At 44.6% G+C, this 22880-nt stretch overlaps 2 protein-coding genes across 2 annotated transcripts in view; one reads left to right on the forward strand and one right to left on the reverse strand.

Moving 5' to 3' along the window:
• immp2l (inner mitochondrial membrane peptidase subunit 2) overlaps positions 1–22880 on the forward strand; it is a 222847-nt gene that overhangs the window by 134213 nt on the left and 65754 nt on the right. The window lies entirely within an intron of this gene.
• On the reverse strand, positions 12921–19952 carry LOC146513415 (leucine-rich repeat neuronal protein 3-like). Its single transcript, XM_085165409.1, has one exon. It carries the CDS (start codon positions 19950–19952, stop codon positions 17865–17867), a length of 2088 nt encoding a protein of 695 aa, XP_085021535.1. The 3' UTR covers positions 12921–17864.

The raw sequence follows: 22880 nt of genomic DNA on the forward strand, positions 1-22880 counted from the left end.
CAGGAGCCAGTTTCACAATACAACTTTTTCTTTAACCCTTTAAAACTAGTCGGAGCAGGCACGCTCTATTTTGCGTAACTACTTTTAAATCCCAGTAGCACTGCAACCACGTGAGCTAGAGCAATCATTTTTTTTTGCATATGAAACCGGAGGAGTTGTACTTACATCTTATGCCATCAGCCTGTCCTCGGTCACAGTTTCCTTCCACATATAGCTTTGCAAAAACTGCATAAAAAGCACTTGCAGCAACAAAAACATAATATTCCAGAAACACGCTTTGCCGATCCGATCAGCTGTTGATAACACTTCCTACGTTGGAATAGACGTCAGCGCGAACTATCACATGTCCGCCTTTACCTGCCGGAAGTGACGTCATTTTCGCGGAAATGTAGTTTTTTACCATCAGGGCCTCATGAGCCTATACTGGTGTTTTTAAAAGTTCTGTTTGACTTTATGACTTTCTGTGTGGTTTCTGGGATGCTTAGGACTCATATTGCACTGCTGGAAATAGTTTATTTTGATGCAGATGCTGCTTTTTTGCAAATTTGCATTATAATATTTATTTTCGTTTTTCCTGCAGTGTATAAAAATTGGTGTATTTCAAAAATAAAACTATGAAGACACTCAAAATAAATTTCCTGTGGTGGGAAACTAGTTTGTGCAACTTTTTTGTATTTACAGTTTTGAGGGATAAGCCTCTTAAATTTCTCTAACTAGAAATATATGTTAAAAAAACATATGTAATTATTAATTATGTAATTACTATGCACTTAATGCAGACGTATTATTAAAATTTGGGCTATAACAGTTGTATTGATGTATAGCAACTTGAAATGCTCCCAAAAATGGCTCCACAGCATGTAAAAATATAATATAAGCTCTGGCTGACTTGGTTCTATGGTAGGTCTTAAAGGGTTAAGCACATTTCAAACAAAGAGACACTGACGGTACAGGTGAGGTCAGAAGTTTTGAACGGTTTAGTTTCCGGGGTGGAATGAATGTACGTCATATATCAAGAAATCAGTGCACAAGATTGCAGTGATGTTGGTTCTTCTGTGATCCACACAGGATCAGATATAAACGTACTTTCACTTAAATCACCTTAAATCCTGAAGGTTTTACATCGTCTTCTAACGTGACGAGGCCAAGCCATTTCAACTTTCTGTTAGGGATCCTGATTGACTTCTACTTTGGTTTCTCTTTGCAATCTACAAAGGATTCATTCATTGGACTGACCAATACTTAGAACAATGGCAAAGTCCAAGGAACTGAGTGAAGATCTAAAAAGGAAAATGATAGATTTAAACAAGTTGGGGAGGTCAGGAACAACCCGGGAATCACCAAGGATCAAACCATGGACATGGACTCGATGTCACCATGGATGAACTGCTGGAACACCAGCATCACTGCCCACAGTTTCACGACTCTATGGACTGAGAGCGTGGTGACCAAAAAATAAGCTCCTGCTCCAAAATCGTGGATGAACCAGACGACTTCTGGAGAAATGTTTGACGGTCGGACGAGACAAAGACGGAGCTGTTTGGCCACAAAGACAAGGTTTGTTTAGAGGAGTAAAGGTGAAGCTTTTAAACCTGAGAACACTGCACCAGCTGTGAACCATGGTGGTGGTAGCATCACGCTCTGGGCTGTGGATGAAGTGATGAAGAACCAGGACTACCTCCAAATTCTTCACCTCAGATCAACATCTAGATGGTTGAAACTTGGACACAGTCAACACAATGATCTCAAACGCACAACAGAGCTCTGTCATCGTGGACTGGATAAAGCAGGATAACGTTAAACTTCTGCATGTATGTAATCCACAAATTTCCAGCCCTGTTGAACATTTGTGGATTACACCTAGCACGCAGGCGAGATCTTGCATGGTAAGCCTGTCTGTACGAGTAATGGTTAGTGCTCCCCGCTCGCAATAAGAGTATGACGGTCTCGCTCTGGTCTGCTGGTCATCTGTGAGTTTCAGGTGATTTTCCTTTCACTAACAAACCACATTTAGACATATTAGTTTTTTTCTAGACTGCTTTCAAAGATGATTTTTCACCTTTCCCTTTCTAATGAAATCTAAACGTTGTTTAAATGTCTTCTTTTCAATAAAGTTTTACTTTGATCCAGAACATCGATCATATTTCAGGGACAGGTGGAGGGTTTTAAAGACCCTGAAGTACGTCCGAAATCGCTCCGTTGTTATAAAAGGAACTCATTTTTGAATAAATATTGTCAGATAGCGGTTCCGGTCTACTAGTCTACTTTTTCTTCCCCCCTGTGGGGTTTATGGGAGAATTATTCACGTCCATCAAACCGTTGGTTTTCTGGCTCGTCTCACTCACATCTCGGTTTGTTCTGATCGTTCTCTGGCTCAGCTGGAAATCTTCATACTTCTCTGTTTGCTTGTTTTTTAAGCTCTTAGCTGGTTTCAAAGTTCACGCTGACTCCTTGAGCACTTGGAGCAGCCTGAGGCGTCCTTTCCCAGGTGTACCGTTCAGGTTTCTGCTTGTGTTTGCAGTGAAGCTGCGATGCAGAAGCTTCTGGTTCAGCATTCAAACGAAGACGCTTTCAAAAGGCTGTTTTCTGTCCATTCAGCGTATTTCCTGGACTCTTCTTTTTCATCAATAAATGATAGATTTTGCGTCCAGTTTCCCACAAATAGCAGACATGCTTGCTTCCCTTGCTGCTTTGTCTCTGTAGAGCCCCTCCTGATATCAGCCCCTCCCCGATGTGGCCGCCGGGTGTTCAGAGATGCTGCTTCCTGCTGTTTCAGTTTGCTCAACTCCACTACTTTGTGCTAACGCGCGCTGTGTTTGAGCTCTGCTGCATGCATACAAAGATGTTTCACTCACTTGTGTCTATATTTAACCGCACTCTTACCTAATAGATTGGGGATTTAATGGGATATAAATAGATAACTGGTGCATTTGATGAGTTGGATGGCGAGCGTGTAGGAGACTCATTGCAAAATTTAAACCTCGAGTCTTTTATTGATTCATGTAGGTTTCATTTAAACTGCTTCTTTTCAGGCTGATGAGCTTGGTTATTATAGATTTACAGCACTGTAGTTAAGAAGAGTCGAGAAATCTAATTTCTTATAAGTAGCTTAAATCCTGCTGCTTTACAGTAAGATGTTTCTTTGCTAATTTGTCAGATATGTTGAACTTTGGGCGAATTACTGGAGAATATACTTTTACTGTCTTTTGCTGGATAAAAAATAATCTGTGGGGTCAAATCCTGTACTTGCTTTCAAGAGCTTTTAGGACAACCAGATAATAAAGAATTACAATTGTCAAGTTTAGAAGTTGGAGATGAACGGACTCGGTTTTGAACATCAGCTGAGGACAGGCTGGTCCTCCCATCCATTTTCCTCTGCTTACTGGCACAGCAGTCCAAGCGGATATACTAGACTTCCCTTTACTGATGGCACCTGTTATACACACCTGTTATACACACCTGTTAGGTGTTACCAAGCAAGCCAATATTAATATTAAACTTTGTCCTCAAAACTGAAAAGGACTGGTCCATTAATTTTAGGAGGCAACGATCATCCCACTTTCATTCATGGAGAGCTGATCCAGCCTGAGCATAAGTACTGTAGGCAGGGCTCGCAAAATTTCTAAATCCCTGGTAGCCCTTCGGGCAGGGACTCTTCAGTTTTTGTTAGCCCAAAATAAATTTAAATAGCCCGAATAAAAAAGAGAGCAATTTTTTTTGATTGATGTTTTGTTTCCTGTTTTGTTTCCGTTACAATATTATACATTAAAGTATAATATTGTAACGGAAACAAAACATTAATCAAAAAATTGTTGAAACAAAAATCACAACATTGTATAAAAATTACAATCATCAACTCAAATACTTGGTTCTCATTGAACAGAAATTTCAGTTAAACAACTCCTTGGTGGCAGAGCCCCTGGTGTTGATGAGGTCCGCCCCGAGTTCCTGAAGGCTCTGGACGTTGTAGGGCTGTCCTGGTTGACACGCCTCTGCAATGTTGCGTGGAGATCAGGGGCAGTACCCGTGGATTGGCAGACCGGGGTGGTGGTCCCCATCTTTAAGAAGGGGGACCGGAGGGTGTGTTCCAACTACAGGGGGATCACACTCCTCAGCCTCCCCGGGAAAGTCTATGCCAGGGTGCTGGAAAGGAGAGTTCGTCCGCTAGTCGAACCTCTGATGCAGGAGGAACAATGCGGTTTTTGTCCTGGTCGTGGAACACTGGACCAGCTCTTCATCCTCTCGAGGATACTTGAGGGTGCATGGGAGTTTGCCCAACCAGTCTACATGTGTTTTGTGGACTTGGAGAAGGCATTCGACCGTGTCCCTCGGGGTGTCCTGTGGGAGGTGTTGCGGGAGTATGGGGTGTCTGGCCCTTTGTTACGGGCCATTCGATCCCTATACAACCGTTGCAAGAGCTTGGTTCGCATTGCCGGCAATAAGTCGGACTCGTTCCCGGTGGGTGATGGGCTCCGCCAGGGCTGCCCTTTGTCACCGGTTCTGTTCATAATTTTTATGGACAGGATTTCTAGGCGCAGCCAAGTGGCGGAGGGCTTTCACTTTGGTGGCCTCAGGATCTCATCTCTGATTTTTGCGGATGATGTGGTTCTGTTGGCTTCATCGGGTGAGGGCCTCCAGCTCGCACTGGAGCGGTTCGCAGCCGAGTGTGAAGCAGCGGGAATGAGGATCAGCACCTCCAAATCTGAGGCCATGGTTCTCAGCCGGAAAAGGGTGGAGTGCCCACTCTGGGTCGGGGATGAGGTCCTGCCCCAAGTGGAGGAGTTCAAGTATCTCGAGGTCTTGTTCGCGAGTGATGGGAGAAGGGAGCCGGAGATCGACAGACGGATTGGGGCTGCAGCTGCAGTAATGCAGACGCTGCACCGGTCCGTCGTGGTGAAGAGGGAGCTGAGTGTAAAAGCGAAGCTCTCAATTTACCGGTCGATCTACGTCCCTACCCTCACCTATGGCCACGAGCTGTGGGTAGTGACCGAAAGGACGAGATCGCGGATACAAGCGGCGGAAATGAGCTTCCTCCGAAGGGTGGCTGGCATCTCCCTTAGAGATAGGGTGAGAAGTTCGGCCATCCGGGAGGGGCTCATAGTAGAGCCGCTGCTGCTCCACATCGAAAGGAGCCAGCTGAGGTGGTTTGGGCATCTGACAAGGATGCCCCCTGGGCGCCTCCTGGGTGAGGTGTTCCAGGCATGTCCCACCGGGAGGAGGCCCCGGGGCAGACCCAGGACACGCTGGAGAGATTATATCTCTCGGCTGGCCTGGGAACGCCTTGGTGTTCCCCCGGATGAGCTGGAGGAGGTGGCTGGGGAGAGGGAGGTCTGGGCCTCTTTGCTTAGGCTGCTGCCCCCGCGACCCGGCCCCGGATAAAGCGGATGAAGATGGATGGATGGATGGATGGATGGTATGACTTGGAGGTCATCACCCAAGGAAGCCAGCAGGTCCACCATAATCATAGCTGGACTGGCCATCGGCCCACCGGGCATTTGCTGCTGGGCATTTGGGCCGATGGTGATTTTTCGTTTTTATGGGCCGATCTGTTTTTTTTGTTGTTGTTGTTTTTGTAAAACAACAACAACATGTTGTTGATGTTTGGTGGTGGCTATGGTGGAGCTTCCACAGAGGCCAGCAGGTGGATGAGGGAAAGGGGAGGAAGGAGGAGGAGAGACCCGAGGTGGCCGCCGGGCCGGCCGCGTTTTGTATCGGGCTGAAAAGGAACGCGATCTGTCCCGAACTTGGAGTTTGGAGTTATTCTGTCTTTGCTGCACAGCTGACTCTTCTTCTCTCATTCTCTCCCCCTCCCTCTCCTGTTGCTACTTCAATCATGAAACTGATCAATGATCAGCTGATCGTCTCTCTTGTTTGTTTATCGCCCACTTTGCACCAGAAAGAGGAAACCAGCAGATGTCGTGCTAAACAACAGCAGCACATTTAAGCTTGATCAGCTGTTGTTAGAATGTATTTAATATTAATTTCTAGTATCAGCTGATGTTTGCTGGAGCCACAGCTGTAAAGCTCCTGGTCATGATGATGGTTTGGATATGTGGTGAGAGGGAAACATGAAGATGAAACCAGGAGATGTCCTTACTGAATCATCAGAGCTGAACAGCTGATGGAGAAACAGGTTTACCTTTTAGGTGACATGAATGAGTTGAAGTTATGAACTGTTTCTGAGAGACAAATAACACCAGGATCCTTTTCTAAGTAGCTGACAGCTGGTAACTGTGCAGGGGCAGGTCTAGCAAAGTGTTGCCAGGGGGGCAGGTAGGGCATTAACAGGGAGAGGGGGGCACAAAGAAATACTTTTCTTTCTTATTCTCATTTAAAATGTCTCACTTTTAATAAATATTTATCTGAATCTTACGACAAACGTTTTTATCTGATGTAAAATGTGTAGAAATCATACATATACCAACAAGACTGAACATCACTGTCACAACAGCGTTTGTTTTTATTTTAGTTTTTACCTGGTGGACCGGTCTCGAGTCAAAATGCCTGGGCCGATTTTTTGTCCCAGTCCAGCCCTGACCATAATCCTGCATTCTGTTCATAAAGGCAAAGCCCACTGCCCACCAGGAAGACGATGTATAAGCCAAAGGGACTGAATACCTTGTAACAGCTGGATCCATATCCCCATACTCCCAAACATCATGGGACACCTCAAGGGGGACGGGATGAATACTTTCTCCAAGTCGTCAAAAGTATCCAGCCTCAAGTATTCTCTGGAGGGTAAAAAGCTGCACGTTTCTGTGTGCATCAGCACTGAGAAATAATTTAGAGTGAAACACTCTCATCTCAGCCCGCGTGCCTTCAGATTGAGTGGCATCAGTGGAGGCTGTGGCGACGGCCCGGTGCTGAGGAAAGTGCTGCCAGTCAGTCTGCTGTAAATTGAGTCAGATCGGTGCTTTTAAAAAGCTTTCATGTCCAAACTCGTGTTTTCACAGCATCCACACAGCTGAATATACCCTTAAAAGCTCTGCTTGAGACTCGAATGCATCCATGAAAGACGCTCTCAAAGGACAGATTTTACTTTGTTTTTAAAGATCTAAAATTGTTTGTCAGAAGCCGTTTGTGTGTACCGATGACATTTGGTCGTGCAATTATGAGCAGCACTAACATAGCGGCGCCGTTCGGCGGGGCGGCGCCGCTCGCAACAGCCCGCTCTTAATTTCCCTCTAATCTCCCTTCCTCACGTTGACTCCCTGCTCTAATCACTGCTGTAAGAGGAAGCCGGTGTTTAAATGGAGCAGCTTACTGGCTGATTAGGAAAAGGTAAATTATTCATTACAGGATGTGGAATCGTGGAACAGCCTTTGGTGGAGGATGAGGGAATTCACAGCCCACTCTCCGGCTGCGAGACCACACCCATTTCCTTCAACGCTGACGGCAGGAAGCCGAGAGATGAAAAGGAGTCGGAGAGAGGTTAGGCAGCTGTGGCAGATCCACAGGTGATGAACGACAGACCGGAAAGCAGCTCATTAGCAGGAGATCATCCTGTTCTCTCTGCTAGTGATGCAGCTCGCGCGTTCAGCTTTCCCTCTGATATTTGCAGCCTGAAAGCGTTCACTGAGACGCGCACGCTTTTATATTTGTTGTCACTTTGAATGCAGTCCTGCAAAAAGCCGAGTGGATCCTGTGATTCAGCGAGAAGTTTTGTCCCACTCTTCTGTACAGCGTTGCTGCAGCTCATTGAGGTTTGCAATGCAAAGCATTCATTCATGCACAGCTCTCTGAGCTCTGCAGCAGCTCCATGCTTTCCTTCTTCAGTTGTTCTGCTGCAGATCTGCTGCTGTGCTTGGATCATCGTCCTGTTTGATGAAACCGTTTGGTCCAAGCTTCAGCTGTGGGACACACGGTCCACTCAGATCATCATCCCACTTCCAGATGTGCTGCTGTGTGTGATGAACAAACATCTCCACTGTGGTCTGAGCTTTGTTCAGATGCAGCTTTGCAAACCTACGCCGTGCTGCTGTGTTCTTCTTAGAGAGAAGAGGCTTCCTCCTGCAACTCTTTCAAACAGCCATACATGCTCAGTCTTTTTCTAACTGTGCTGCCGTAAAAGTGAACCTTTAACCTGCTTACTGAGGCCTGTAGACTCTGAGATGCCTTGGTTGATCACATTTTCTGATAATCAATTAATAAAGTGCACCTAGCTGCTACTCCATCCATCCATAGTGACCGAAAGAACGAGATCGCGGATACAAGCGGCAGAAATGAGCTTCCTCCGAAGGGTGGCTGGCCTCTCCCTTAGAGATAGGGTGAGAAGTTCGGCCATCCGGGAGGGGCTCAGAGTAGAGCCGCTGCTGCTCCACATCGAAAGGAGCCAGCTGAGGTGGTTTGGGCATCTGATAAGGATGCCCCCTGGGCGCCTCCTGGGTGAGGTGTTCCAGGCATGTCCCACCGGGAGGAGGCCCCGGGGCAGACCCAGGACACGCTGGAGAGATTATATCTCTCGGCTGGCCTGGGAACGCCTTGGTGTTCCCCTGGATAAGCTGGAGGAGGTGGCTAGGGAGAGGGAGGTCTTGGCCTCTCTGCTTAGGCTGCTGCCCCCGCGACCCGGCCTCGGATAAAGCGGATGAAGATGGATGGATCAATTAATAAAGTGCACCTAGCTGCTACTTACCCTCTAAATTCCTGTGGAAGCGATATGAACTTTTGTTTGCATTAAAAAGATGGAAACGAAGACTGGGTTTGCTTGTAGTTTGGATTTCCTGGAAAGTATTAAAAGTGAGAAGATGAAGATGTAAAGTTGAAATGTGAAAACGAAAGTGTCACGCTAATTAATCAACCTTGCTTGTTGTTATCAGTAACTCAGCAGTTATTCCAGGACTGCTTCTTCAGCTCACTGTGACGCTTCATATTTGTTGCAGATGTTTGATACTCTGACTGAAATGAATTGATCTGGTTTTGTTCATAATTCTCTCAGAACCTCATAAGCTGATGGCTGCACCGCCTGAACCACCGTCAGTCGTCGTCAGCATGTCCAGCATGTGCACTCCAGGGTTTCATTAAGAGCTGCAGTCATTCTATCGAGATTAATCAACAGTCACATCCTGTTCTTAGCTCCAAACACTGTTCACACAGTTTACCTCTCACTTCTGTTCAATTTTATTTATACAGCTCCAAATCACAGCAAAAGCCGCCTGAAGGTCCTTTATATTGTAAGGTAAAGACCCTGCAGTAAACAGTTATTATTGTAGACGCCACAAAATGACTCAGAAGTCCCTGCAAACAATGTTCATACACAGCGCTGACCATATGTTTGGGTATATATACTTTATTTTGAGTAGTCATAAGTCTCGGAGTCGTGCTTTGCTGTAAGACTCTCTAACTGGTGCAGTAAAGGTTATATGGTTTCTTTTTCTAAAGATAATAAAATACAACAAAGCAGCTGCTCAGTATGAAGAGTTCTGTCTACACTGGAAAGAGTGACACAGTCTTAAAGCGAGGCCGGTTTGCCTCATGAATACGTCACGATGTCATAAATCAGGCAGAAACATGCTAATGCAGGCTGTGAGCGTGGACACGCAGCCCCAAATAAGCCTTTTCTTGTACAGCATCCCAGCTGCATGCAAACGGAAACTGAAAGAGAGCAAATATGCAGTGAGATGCAGTTCTCTGGGTGAAAATACCTCGCTGGTGTCAGAGGTCACAGAAGAATAGACAGGCTGCTTCCAGTGGCTCAAATAAGCACTCGTTACAACCAAAGTATGCAGAAGAGCATCTGTGAACTTTGACACTGATGAGCCACAGCAGCAGAAGACCACCGAAGGTGCTGCTGTCGGAACAGGATCGTTTAAATAGACTCACCAGAACTGAACCGTGGAAGATGGAAACACGCTGCCTGGTCTGATGAGGCGCCATTTCTGCTGCAAAGGTCAGATGGTAGGGTCAGAGTTTGAATCCATGCTGCTGTATATCAACACTTGCTGGTGTGATGGGTGGGGATATTTTCATGGCATGCATCGTTTAAACTCCACAGCCTCCCTGAGTGCTGTCCGTCCCTCTGTGGCCACAGTAGGGCTGCACAATTTTGCATAAAATGAGAATCACGATTTTTTTTGCTTAGAATTGAGATCACGATTCTCTCACGATTTTCTTTTCCAGTATAAATATTTATTGCACTTATTAACTGCACATCAACTTCGTAACAGTTGAGACTGAACATAAAAACAATAAATAAACATAAAAACAACAAATGTCTCACGTTTTGTCGTTGCCGCAAAATGTTGCACTGCTTGAAATTCCGTCTCCGCCGTTGCTCGACACTGCGTGTATAGAGCAGGTAGTGCAACAATCCGGTCGTTAAGTCTGACGTCACTAGCTGTGTCTGGGCCTAAACTCCGCTGCAGGTCCATATATCAAATGATCACTATATGGCATTACTGAGAGTTGAAAAACTGTCTAAAGTCTTTCATCTGTAATAAAATGATCAGCGTTCTGCTCTACCAGGTGTAACAATTGAGTTTAACATCCAGGCATCCATGAAAACGGAATTTATGACATTTAACGGAGTTAGAAGTTAGCAGGAAGTTAGCTTGCTAGCTAACTAGCTAGCTAGCTTCTATCTTAATACAATATAGCATGTCCTGACTGCGGGGTTTTGGAAACAAATTAAAACGTACAGCTCTGTTATCACTTCCAACATAAATGAAGGCAGAAAACTAAACAGCAGGGACGTTTGTAGGGTTACTGAAGTTTGGCTAGCTGGTATATAATGATGTGCTACGTGACCGCTAGCGACACAGCTATGTTAGCATAATATAAACAAGCTAACACTTTCCCCACTCGATAAAAGTTAACGTGAGTGTTCTCGGTGGTCAGGAACAAATGTAATCGCATGGCAGGATGCTGTAAAAGGACCAAACTTCAGCAGGAGAACAACTGAGATAATCCATCCACAATACAAGGTTAGTCATTCATATACTGCTGCATGGGCTGGGCTGTAGTTACATCCTAAGGTTTTAAAAACTGAGCTTAAAGAAAAGATTAGTGGTAATAAAAGCCGAGGGAGGTCAACAGTGATCACTGACTGTTTTAGGAGCTTTTTGAGATTAAATAGAAGAAAATACAAAACATTAAACATGTTAACAACACCAAAGCATATTAAACGCAGACTACTTTAGGAAGTAGGATTCGTCACGTCATCACTTAACGACCGGATAGAAAAATATTTGCGGGACGGCACTGTGTAGCGTTTGTCTAGGGTGTTGATCATTTTCCTAAATCCCTCGTTTTGCACAGTGTTGATGGAGCCATATCTTTGGTCAGGTGATAAGTGATAGCCTCCATAATTTCTTTGTGCCTGTGGGAGTTCGACGGGTATAGGGAAGCGCTGTATAAGGTTCCCGTTATTGATGTTTGGAGTTGACTGGGACAGATTTTCTGGGACGGATCACGTGGTATAAGGCTCCGCCCTTGTCATTTGTTGAGCAGGAAGAGTGAGCGCTTGTTTTCATGAAGATTACGTCCCGGATCAAAATGCGGTACAATCGTCGTCTTTTTTTTTCTTTTTTTTAATCGTTGTCATTTGGAATCGAGATCGCAATTTTCTAACGATTAATCGTGCAGCCCTTGGCCACAGCGTACCATCTTGTGTTGGCTGCTTCCAGCTGAATAACACTTCATAAAGCTCGACTCCTCTCACACTGGAGAGGATTCTTGAACATGGCGACGAGGTCACTGCACCTGAACATCGGTCCAGGCTGGCGTACCCAATGACGTGTTTCATGAATGCAAGTTTGTTTTTTTAGTTCAAGAGTAATACTCATAATAAACATGTTTATATTAGTTTTACTGATATATAAACATTTATTTTCGTTATCATGAATGTATGTGATGTTTGTAAAGGACCCTTTGGCACATTGAAACACTCGGTGTAAGAATTACTAACGTGAAGGTTTGATGTTGTTAGGGTCACCGTCACCAGTCATTCTGCCATTAAGCCAAACACAGGAGCCGAAAAGTGTGCGTCAGAGCAGCTCGCCGACGATCGCCGCAGGGCCGACCGTCGCCGCCAGCTCGTCTGTGTGTGTGAAAGTGAAACTGTGTGTCCTGAGTCAGTATTTCCTGGAAAAGATTAAAAAAGGGCGCCCACGGAGCCAAGAACAAAAATACAAGTCAGAGGTGGAGTCATTAATCAACTCAAATGGGTTCCTGCCTCTCTACTGTATATAACCTTGTCTTGTAAGTGAGTGCTATCTGCTTCGGTTTATCAGCAGAGGTTAAGTGCACTCTCGCCATCTGCAACCTGCCATCGCGAAGCAGCAATAAAAGCTCAGAAAGCTTCGTGCTCCAAGATCAGCCAAAGTCAGCGATGTTGTTCGAGCCTAATGGGCCGATGAGCGGGAGAATAATTACTTAAAACCCAGGAGGTTCTACATGAGGGATGCCAGATAAATGTAAGGCTTTTTTTACTCGTACCCGAAGCAAAAAGCTGCAGGCCTGGCCTACATACCAAATGTTTATAATGGGGTAATAATTCATGAGAAAAATGGTGTTGCTCTCTCGCCAAGTTTATTTTCCCCGCTAACACGGATCGGAGAAATGGGACACTTTGCAAACGGAAGTGTTGTAATGAGGTATTAGTTCACTTGTGCTAAGATCGTTAGATGTTTTTCATGGATTATTAGCTGAAAATGAAACGGGGGGTGGGTAAACACTGGTAATGTAACGGCTGCAGATATGATTCTGCTGGGACTAAACGTGCAGTCAGAGCTCATTAAGCTCGGCGGCCGGGCTTGTTTTTCCCGGGCTCGTTGTATTTGCAGCGTTTCTCTCTCGCTTTGAACATCTGATCGTCTCTACGACATCGACTCATATCACGCCCTCGCCATCGCCGCCTTTGTTTCATTCGTCAAACTGCAGGATCTCTGAGGTGAATGCTTCAGCGTAACTATGTTTTTTGAATATCTACAGGGATCCACGATGTAAACATTTTTTAAATTATGAGCAATCAGGATTTTTAAACTTCGATTTAAAAAATAGTCTTTATTTAACCCTTTAAGACCGACCATAGAACCAAGTCAGCCAGAGCTTATATTATATTTTTACATGCTGTGGAGCCATTTTTGGGAGCATTTCAAGTTGCTATAAATCAATACAACCATTACAGCCCAAATTTTAATAATATGTCTGCATTAAGTGCATAGTAATTACATAAATTGCAAAAAAGTGCAATAAACTACAAAAAAATTGAAAATCGTTTTTGTTTTTTTAACATATATTTCTAGTTAGAGAAATTTAAGAGGCTTATCCCTCAAAACTGTAAATACAAAAAAGTTGCACAAAATAGTTTCCCACCACAGGAAATTAATTTTGAGTGTCTTCATAGTTTTATTTTTGAGATACACCAATTTTTATACATTGCAGGAAAAACGAAAATAAATATTATAATGCAAATTTGCAAAAAAGCAGCATATGCATCAAAATAAACTATTTCCAGCAGTGCAATATGAGTCCTAAGCATCCCAGAAACCACACAGAAAGTCATAAAGTCAAACATAACTTTTAAAAACACCAGTATAGGCTCATGAGGCCCTGATGGTAAAAAACTACATTTCCGCAAAAATGACATCACTTCCGGTTTCGGGCAGGTCATGGCGGACATGCGATAATTCACACTGTTGTCTAATCCAATGTAGGAAGTGTTACAAACAGCTGATCGGATCGGCAAAGCGTGTTTCTGGAATATTATGTTTGTGTTGCTGCAAGTGCTTTTTATGCAGTTTTTGCAAAGCTATATGTGGAAGGAAACTGTGACCGAGGACAAGCTGATGGCATAAGATGTAAGTACAACTCCTCCGGTTTCATATGCAAAAAAAATTATTGCGCTAGCTCACGTGGTTGCAGAGCTACAAGGATTTAAAAGTAGTTACACAAAACGGAGCGTGCTGCTCCGACCGGTTTTAAAGGGTTAAAAATCTCTCCATCCGTCCTCTTCCATCCTTATCAGGAGCCAATCCCAGCTGGGCGCGGGGCGGTCTGCCCTGGATAGATTAAAAAGTTGAATTTTTACTTCATGTTCATGGTGTTTATTGTGATATATACTGTTACTATAGATAAAGATCTAGTACCTTATCCCTTCATCCAGCCTTTTAGAATAAACTGGGGTAAAATAAAGAACCCGGCGATCACCAGAGGATGATTCTGAATGTGTTTCTCATTTCTCTCCATTACTTTAGCTTTGCCATGAGGGCAAAAATAATATAATCTAGTGAGGAGATTTTTTGAAGTTCACTGAGCACATTTAGACTTTCCACACGATGCACCTTATTATTCTGAATGCAGCACAAGCTCTAGGCGAGGATCAGAATCAGGCCAGCATGTGAAATATTTCAAAGGAAAAATTATTTTCTGTGATGCCCTGACATCCTTGAATGTTACCGCACTTCAGAGCAACTTTCCAAAGAGGATAAATGAATAATTTGATTGCAGTGACATGTACTGAGCATGTGGCCGCTCCTCATTGGCCAAACATTTAGATTCTGCTAGCCACGGGACATTTGAATAAAGTTCACTTTAGTAGCGTTGCTGAAACGGCTTCAGTACAGCTTTTCCACCAATAAGGTGAAGTTAGCAGACATTTCTGCAAAAATTCAATCAATGGAAAAGTGCCACGAAACGGCTCATCCCCACTGATGTTAGAGTCAGCTAAAGCATTCCCAGTGCTAGTGTGGTTTTCTGCCGTTCTACTGGTTTGTGTGGAGTCCTGGTTTCAGTGTCACTGGGACGTGAGGATTTAATTTAACCTGCCAGTTGGGCTGGGTGCTGTGTGCGAAGCTATTCCTGTTCCAAGATGTTCCCTCTGGATCTGCCACAACATACTGTGCACACACCCTCAGCAGTGAGCTATTACTCACTTGGAGCTTTTCCTTTTTCTTAGCGTGTATTGGCGTTTCTTTTTTATCTCTGACAGAGTTTAAAAACACCGAGACGCTTCCTTTTTTTATTTGGTTTGGCTGTGAGGATTATATGTTGACATATTGCTCCTCTCAGTGAGGAGTGAACCACAGCTGAACCCAGCAGGTGAGGGAGGAAATGAAAAGCTTCTAAATGACCTGTCAGCCTCTTTTTTAAAATCCTTCCTTTCTCCTGCAGCTGCTCTTTTAAATACCCAGAATACCTTTCACCACGCTGCGCTGAAGCATGCGACTATAATGCAGTGCTTCCCAAATGTGCAGGTTCCAGGTGTGCTGCAGAATTCATCTGTGCATGCAGGAAGTAATGGATCCATTTTTAATTTAGTATCGGTACCTTGCTCAAAAGGAAGCCAGTTCTGCATGCAGACAGTTGCCAGATGGTGGGAATTATTACAGCGTGACACATGAAAGGCTGTAACTGGTAGCGAGAGGGACATAATGTGTGAGTGGGAGGAGAAAAGCATAACTAACCACCAGCATGACCCACTAGTTGGAGAAGAACCTGCAGAAACTGTTCCCAAAGCTGCCTGTCTGTTAACGGCCTTCGGTGCGAGGCTGAAGAAGATGCTTCATGCTGACATGTTTCCGAGCGCGCTGAGGAAACACTTACAAACCCAAACATCACTTCTGAAAGAAACTTGGCTCACTCTGAAGAGTGCTGGAGCTGAGCCAGAGGCAGGTGCACCGCGTGGACTTTGTGAGAATGCCTCAGAGGCAAACCGTAGTCAAGGGTGCTTATTGCAACCAAAAGTGTCATCGAACAGTGCAAAGAGTAACTGTGCAGGCGTACATGAAATTAAACTCGGCTTCATCTTGGAGCTTGTTGTGCAAACCCAGATCTGGTTTAACCCTTTAAAACCGGTCAGAGTAGCACGCTCTGTTTTGCGTAACTACTTTTAAATCCCGGTAGCTCTGCAACCACGTGAGCTAGCGCAATAATTTTTTTTGCATATGAAACCGGAGGAGTTGTACTTACATCTTATGCCATCAGCTTGTCCTCGGTCACAGTTTCCTTCCACATATAGCTTTGCAAAAACTGCATAAAAAGCACTTGCAGCAACAAAAACATAATATTCCAGAAACACGCTTTGCCGATCCGATCAGCTGTTTGTAATACTTCCTACGTCCATCAGCGCGAACTATCACATGTCCGCCATGACCTGCCCAAACCGGAAGTGACGTCGATTTTTTCGACGATTTTTGCAGAAATGTAGTTTTTTACCATCAGGGCCTCATGAGCCTATACTGGTGTTTTTAAAAGTTATCTTTGACTTTATGACTTTCTGTGTGGTTTCTGGGATGCTTAGGACTCATATTGCACTGCTGGAAATAGTTTATTTTGATGCATATGCTGCTTTTTTGCAAATTTGCATTATAATATTTATTTTTGTTTTTCCTGCAGTGTATAAAAATTGGTGTATTTCAAAAATAAAACTATGAAGACACTCAAAATAAATTTCCTGTGGTGGGAAACTATTTTGTGCAACTTTTTTGTATTTACAGTTTTGAGGGATAAGCCTCTTAAATTTCTCTAACTAGAAATATATGTTAAAAAAACAAAAACGATTTTCAATTTTTTTGTAGTTTATTGCACTTTTTTGCAATTTATGTAATTACTATGCACTTAATGCAGACATATTATTAAAATTTGGGCTATAATGGTTGTATTGATGTATATCAACTTGAAATGCTCCCAAAAATGGCTCCACAGCATGTAAAAATATAATATAAGCTCTGGCGGACTTGGTTCTATGGTAGGTCTTAAAGGGTTAAAGAGCACTGCCCGTCATCCCCTTCGTCCTGTTTAGGACTGAAACTACTTTACCCAGGGTGCCTGGTCTCGCCCCTCCTCTGCAGTCAGCGTTGAGCACTTTACAAACGAGCCCGATAGTTGCTGAGCTGTTCCTGCGACGGCGGCGGTATCTCTCCAGGGTCGTGCCGGGAACGGGCCTGCTTGGGCGCCACGTTCTTGCTGACCTACTCACTACCTGCCTCTAATGGGTCATATTTTAGCTCCTGTGGCGGTGACAAATGGGCGCGCTCTAAAAGCCCTGTCCAAGGCGCTGAAACTCGGTTGATCTATGACTGAGTCCCGCTGATAAATGCCTCCTATCAGTTTGTGCATGACGCCGATTCATCACGGCGCCGAGGTTTGTTCTGGGAATCCATATTGGATTTTTAATGAAAGAGAATATAATGCAATTCAAAGTCAGTGGGTTTGCCAATGCCCTCGCACTTTACACACACAGTCATTAAGGCGCACACACACACATGCTTACACGCAAACAAACCATCTCTCTTGTCGTGCTGTTGAGATTGCATTGCATTTCCCTAACAGCGTTAAAGTGTCTGCCTTGAAGGGCGATCCCTGTAATTGTGTTTGTCTCCTGCAGACCTCACACACAAACCACACAAACATCCACACAAAGTGGTGTTTGAATTATTTCAGCGCACACATGGTGCATGTTTTTTTGGTCTAAATTTCAAGAGAAAGATTGGAGTTATGACACTACACAGGTTTAATGAAAAATGTATTTCTTCATAAAATTGTTTACATTATAATCAGGTTTATTGTACACTAGGCTAACAAGTTTCTCTCTGCCATTATAAACTATCGTTGCTTAATGCAACACAGCAAAGAAAATGCTTTCTGCAGACGTCAAAGGTATTTAAGTCGATAAGAGTTCCTGTGCTGTGCTTTACTCTGGTTGCACTGCATGAATGACCAGTAGCCGTGTGGATTATAGTCGCGATATCTGCCTGATTAAGCTATAATGACACGATTTCAGATAGAAAATAGCTTTTAGCCAGTTACGCAGGAGTATGATTTATCCGCTGCTGAAGTCCGCTCGTGGAAGGAGGGTTCATAAACTGTCCAGTGTCCCCCACTCTCCTCGCTTAATCCCAAAGCGCTGTTACATACAAGGACGCGTCTTACACAGAGTCATCCGTTAAGTCTATTACAGTTGCCGTCACCTTGATCCCAGACGCACCAAACTCAAGGAAAGACGAGGAACGAATCAGCAGCGCTTCGGCTTGGTCGGCCATTAATTTCCCGTAAAACACCTGGCTGTGCAGAGACGTGTAGACGACAGAGCAAGCCACGGCGACCACGATAAAACACGCAGCACAAGCAGCCATCGCCACGCCGTCCCATTTGTGGGTCGTCTCCCTCGGGACCGCCGTCTCCTTCGTGGTCACGTTGACGCAGTCCCTGCTGTATCCAGGCTGCGCTGACACCACCTCGACACAAACCTGGTAGCGAGTGGACGGCTGCAGCTGCTTGATGTGATACTCTTTGACATCGGCAGGAAGCCTGGCTGTAAATGGCGTCAAGAGGTGGCGGCCTTCTGCTAAAATGGACCAGTTTAGCTGTGAAAGCAAAGAGCCTGTGCTTTCCCACGACACAATGACGGAATAAGACTGGACAGACATGATATATACATGTAGAAGTTGCTTCGAAGGCAGGGCAGTGTATCCGTTCACTGAAACGAGCACAGACTTTAGGTCTGCCCCGACGAGATTGTGGGCGACGCAGGTGTAAGAGCCGGCCTCCTGCTCCGTGGCATCGTAGATGTCGAAAGTTCCCTCTGGGTGCATGTAGTACTTATTGGAAATGCTGCCAGGTGTGACCCTGACACCCGACGGTGTCACCCAGTAGATCTCGGGCTCCGGTTCTCCAAACGCCCGACAATGCAGCGACACTGAGCTCTCTTTGCTGATCTCAACTCGATCTGGGAGGCTCCCAGGTGAGATCAGGGGAAGGCAGATCTCCGTCATCTCCCTGAAGTGCACCTTTCGGACGTGCTGCCCTTGGTACTCTGGAGGTTCCACGCAGAACAGCGAGTCGGGCTCCATGAAGCGAACAGTGGTTCTGTTCGTGTTGACCCAGCGGATGACGCAGTCGCAGCGGATCGGGTTGCTGTGCAGGCTCACCTCTCGCAGGTTGGGCAGCGACTCCACGGTGCTGCGATGAAGGCCGCTCAGGGAATTGCTGTTGAGCATCAGAGTCTCCAGTCTGGGGAGCTTGTGGAAGGCCCGAGGGTGGATGTAGGACAGCCGGGGATTGTTTGTGGCCTCGATTTTCGTCAGTTCTGGCAGGTTGTTCAAGGCGAAACTGTCGATGGAGACCAGCTGAGGCATGCTGTTGATGCCGAGCTCTTTGAGGTGCAGCATGTCCATAAAATCACCTCTCTGGATTCTCTCAATCGGATTCTTATTCAAATCCAGAAACTTCAGGTTCTGGACTCTTGTCAGAGCTGCTCGGGGTACTCGATTAAGCAGGTTGTCAAAAAACGAGATGCTCTCCAAGTTGTCGAGCCCGACCAGAGTGTCATCGGGAATTTCAGTCAAATTCATCCTGGCGAGCACAAGGCTTCGGAGGTTTGCCAAGGGCTTAAAGTTCATGTCTGACAGGTGAAGGATGGGATTTTCTCCCAGCATCAATATCTCCAGATCGGGGAGAGGCCTGAACCACTGGCTGTTGATGCTTGTCAGTCGATTGGAATTGAGATGGAGCCTCAGCAGCCTGCCCAGGCCTTGAAAAGCCCGGGAGCTAATGGAGAAAATCAGGTTGTGGTTGATGTAGAACTCCTGGAGGTTTGGGAGGGAAGCGAGGCAGCTGTCGGAAAGCTCCTGAACCCAGTTCTCCTCCATGTGGAGTGACAGCAGCTGGGGGAGAGACCCCAGACGAACATCGCTCACCGAGGAAATGTTATTCTGGGACAAGTCGATTTCAGTGATGTTGGCCAAGTAATCCAAACTTTTCTCCACATTAACGATGTTGTTCGTCTGCAGTAGCAGCACCTGCGTTTCTGAGGGGAGTCCCTGCGGTAGCGCCGACAGCCCCAAGTCATTACAGTCCACGGTGGTAGCCTCGGCGTAAATCGAGCTGGGAGAGAACCAGGGTCGTATCTCGCATCGACACAACGCGGGGCAACGAGCGGCCCCCTCGGAGGCCAGAACAAAAGCAGCGAGACACAGCTCAGCCAGCAAACAAGCCACGACTGCTGCCTCCTTCATCTTGGCCCCGTATTCCCTTCAGCCAGTAATTGGCCCTTATGGAGTCAGCTGTTAGCGGTGTTAACTTCACAAATAAGAGCTCATTTGTTACTCCAGCAAGACAGAGCGGATTTCTGCTGACGCCTGGTCCCCGAAGCTTTGGCCCCGTTGTCTTCCCACTCTTGGCAAAGAGAGGCAACCTTTCAGCTCGGTGTGTGCCAGGTTGTCTCGCACGCTGTGATGTGTCAAGGTCGACGCGTCCTTCAGGGAGCGGCGCTGAGAAGCAGAGGGGCGGTGGAGGAGTGCTGAGGCTCTGGCTGGGGACGAATCACTCTGCCTTCCATCATTATTATCCTCCGTCGCTGTCACTGGTGTCAGTTTCCATCTGGGGAGACGGGAGAGAAAGAGAGACCGATATAACACGCTGCTGTTTGGGAATGTTGAGAAACATTGCCTGGGATTATTGCTTCAGTTACATCACAGTTAAGATGCAGTAACGTGGGTGGCTATTAGACAAACCCCAGCTTTCAATGAGGTGACCCGACCGCTGTTATTATGTGTATTTTTGGATAAGTTTGAATGAGCACATTTCCACAGCTGAAGGGTGAAAAGCAGACAAGATGAAGTTTTTAATTTTCTGAGATGATGCTTAAAAATGTTAATTCAAGAGGCAAAACAAGTCCTCGCTTCTTTCCCCTGTGTTGTAATTAACAGATTCTCGCCGCCCCCTGAACCGCTCCTCTGCTGTGAACAATGCAGCTGCGCGCACTTATCAAATCACCCACACACAAAAACAGCCGCAGCTGATGCGCACAGGTGTTGTAGACCCACCGCAACTATCCGTCGTGCAAGCTTGCCGCAGGTCTTGTGCTGCGACTCCTGCGCCGCTTCCTGCCTAATTCATGAGGCGCTGAATCAACGTTGTCGGTACAGGTGACAGGTCTGCAGCGAGCTTTGCCTACGTCGACTGCACGTATTGATGTTTTGATTAATTTGTGACCTTGAGTGCAGAAGCCACAGTTGAGTGTACAACAGTAGATGAAGCTGTCAGTGCGAGCTCGAGCAGCCGGCTGCTGATGAGGACGAGCTGTGGCACTTCATGCATATATTAGCTTGTTTGTGGCGCTCTGTGCGTTCAGGTTTGCAGAACTGAGCGTTGCTCTGTCACTTATCCTCGTTCCTCGTTTCTTTATCGTGTGCTCTTTTAAAAACCTTAAGTACTGTTCTGCACGATGGCTTTGATGTCTCCTAACAATCAAGTTTCTAAACTAAACACTAAATTCTGTTACATCTGCATGTCTGGGGCTGATGTTAACATTCCACTCCACATTCTCTATTGTTCCCTGATTGCACCGTATTTGATTTACTGTGCAGAGGTGTGGGGCAATACTTACAAATGTTCGCTATCATCAGTCTTTATATTACAAAAAAGGGCCATAAGGATAATCCATAAAACTGGTTACAGAGATCATACAGATCCACTATTCTTAAAATCAAAAATTCTAAAATTCACTGGTTCATTTTCTCACTGCACAAATTATATATAAAGCAATAAATAACCTGCTTCCTGACAATATTCTAAAAATGTTTTCTAAAAGGGAACGGGGATACAATCTGAGGGGGGAATTAAATTTAAAACATCCTCGTAGCCGTACAACATTAAAAAGTTTCTGCATCTCTGTGTGTGGAGTGAAGCTGTGCAACAGACTAAGTAAAGATATGAAGCGATGTCCGAGCATGGCGCAGTTTAAAAAGCGGTTTAAGGAGATGGTTTTTACAAGGTACAGGGACGAGGTAGAGATTTGATAGGGTGTTCTTGTCCAATATTTTCATGTGTGTGCGGGTGCACGGGTATGTTGGTATGGGTATATATATATCTGTAGGTTGTGTATCCTTTGAGGTGTTAATGGGGTTATTGAAAATGTGTATATGTGCGTATGTGTATATACGTATGTATGGATAGATAGACACATATATGTGTATATATATATATATATATATATATATATATATATATATATATATATATATAAAAGAATAATAAAAAAAATAAAAAAATACACATATATGTATATATATGTATATATATATATATATGTGTGTGTATATATATATATATATATATATATGCACATTTATTTATATATATATATATATATATATATATATATAAAGAATAATAAAATAAAATAAAAAAATACACATGACATATAATGTAATTGCAAGGAGGTATTTCTGTAGTCTATTGATTACTAGATAGCGGAAAAGGGGTGGGATTAAATAAGCTCATGCTTCTTCCTGCTCCTTTTTGAACATGAAAGTTATTTGTAGTTGTGGTTGCTCGTTTTCTTTTTGTTTTGCTTTGTTTATTTGTCTCTTTTAATTCTATGTTGTTGTACTTTTTTAACATGTTCAAAATAAAGATAAAAAAACAAAAACAAAAAACATACACCCGTTTTTATTGGAATTATTGGGGTTTTTAAAAATTAATTCCCAAATCCAAAAAGCTGCAAAAACAGAGTCGTGGTCAAAAAGTTTCCATCTGCATCCTGTCAGATGGCCCCGCCCCTCCCTGAGCCTGGTGCTGCCCGAGGTTTCATCCTGTTAAAAGAGAGTTTTTCTGTTCCACTGTCGCCAAAGTGCTTGTTCACTGGGGGTCGTTAGCTTGGATTGATTGTTGGGATTTTCTCACCACATTTCACTATATAGTGTCTTGAGGCGGCAGTTGAATCGTTGCTTTATCAATAAAATTGAACTGAAATGGTGTTATTACCAACAGGTGAATATTTTAACTGAGATTTTTTTTTTTAATTGAATGTTTTCCAAAATTGCAAACTCTAGTGGGAGGAAACCAAAAACCAGATTAATAGGTACATATTTTATGGTAATGTTATTTTTTAAAGTCATAAACGACCACTTGCAGTACCTCCACAGCCCACACGGGGGCCT

This window comes from Neolamprologus multifasciatus, chromosome 7 (assembly GCF_963576455.1).
Source record: "Neolamprologus multifasciatus chromosome 7, fNeoMul1.2, whole genome shotgun sequence".
Classification (NCBI taxonomy): domain Eukaryota; kingdom Metazoa; phylum Chordata; class Actinopteri; order Cichliformes; family Cichlidae; genus Neolamprologus; species Neolamprologus multifasciatus.

Excerpts from the sequence above, each read along its gene's own strand:
- LOC146513415 (XM_085165409.1), bottom strand. The coding sequence starts at position 19,952 with ATGAAGGAGGCAGCAGTCGTGGCTTGTTTGCTGGCTGAGCTGTGTCTC.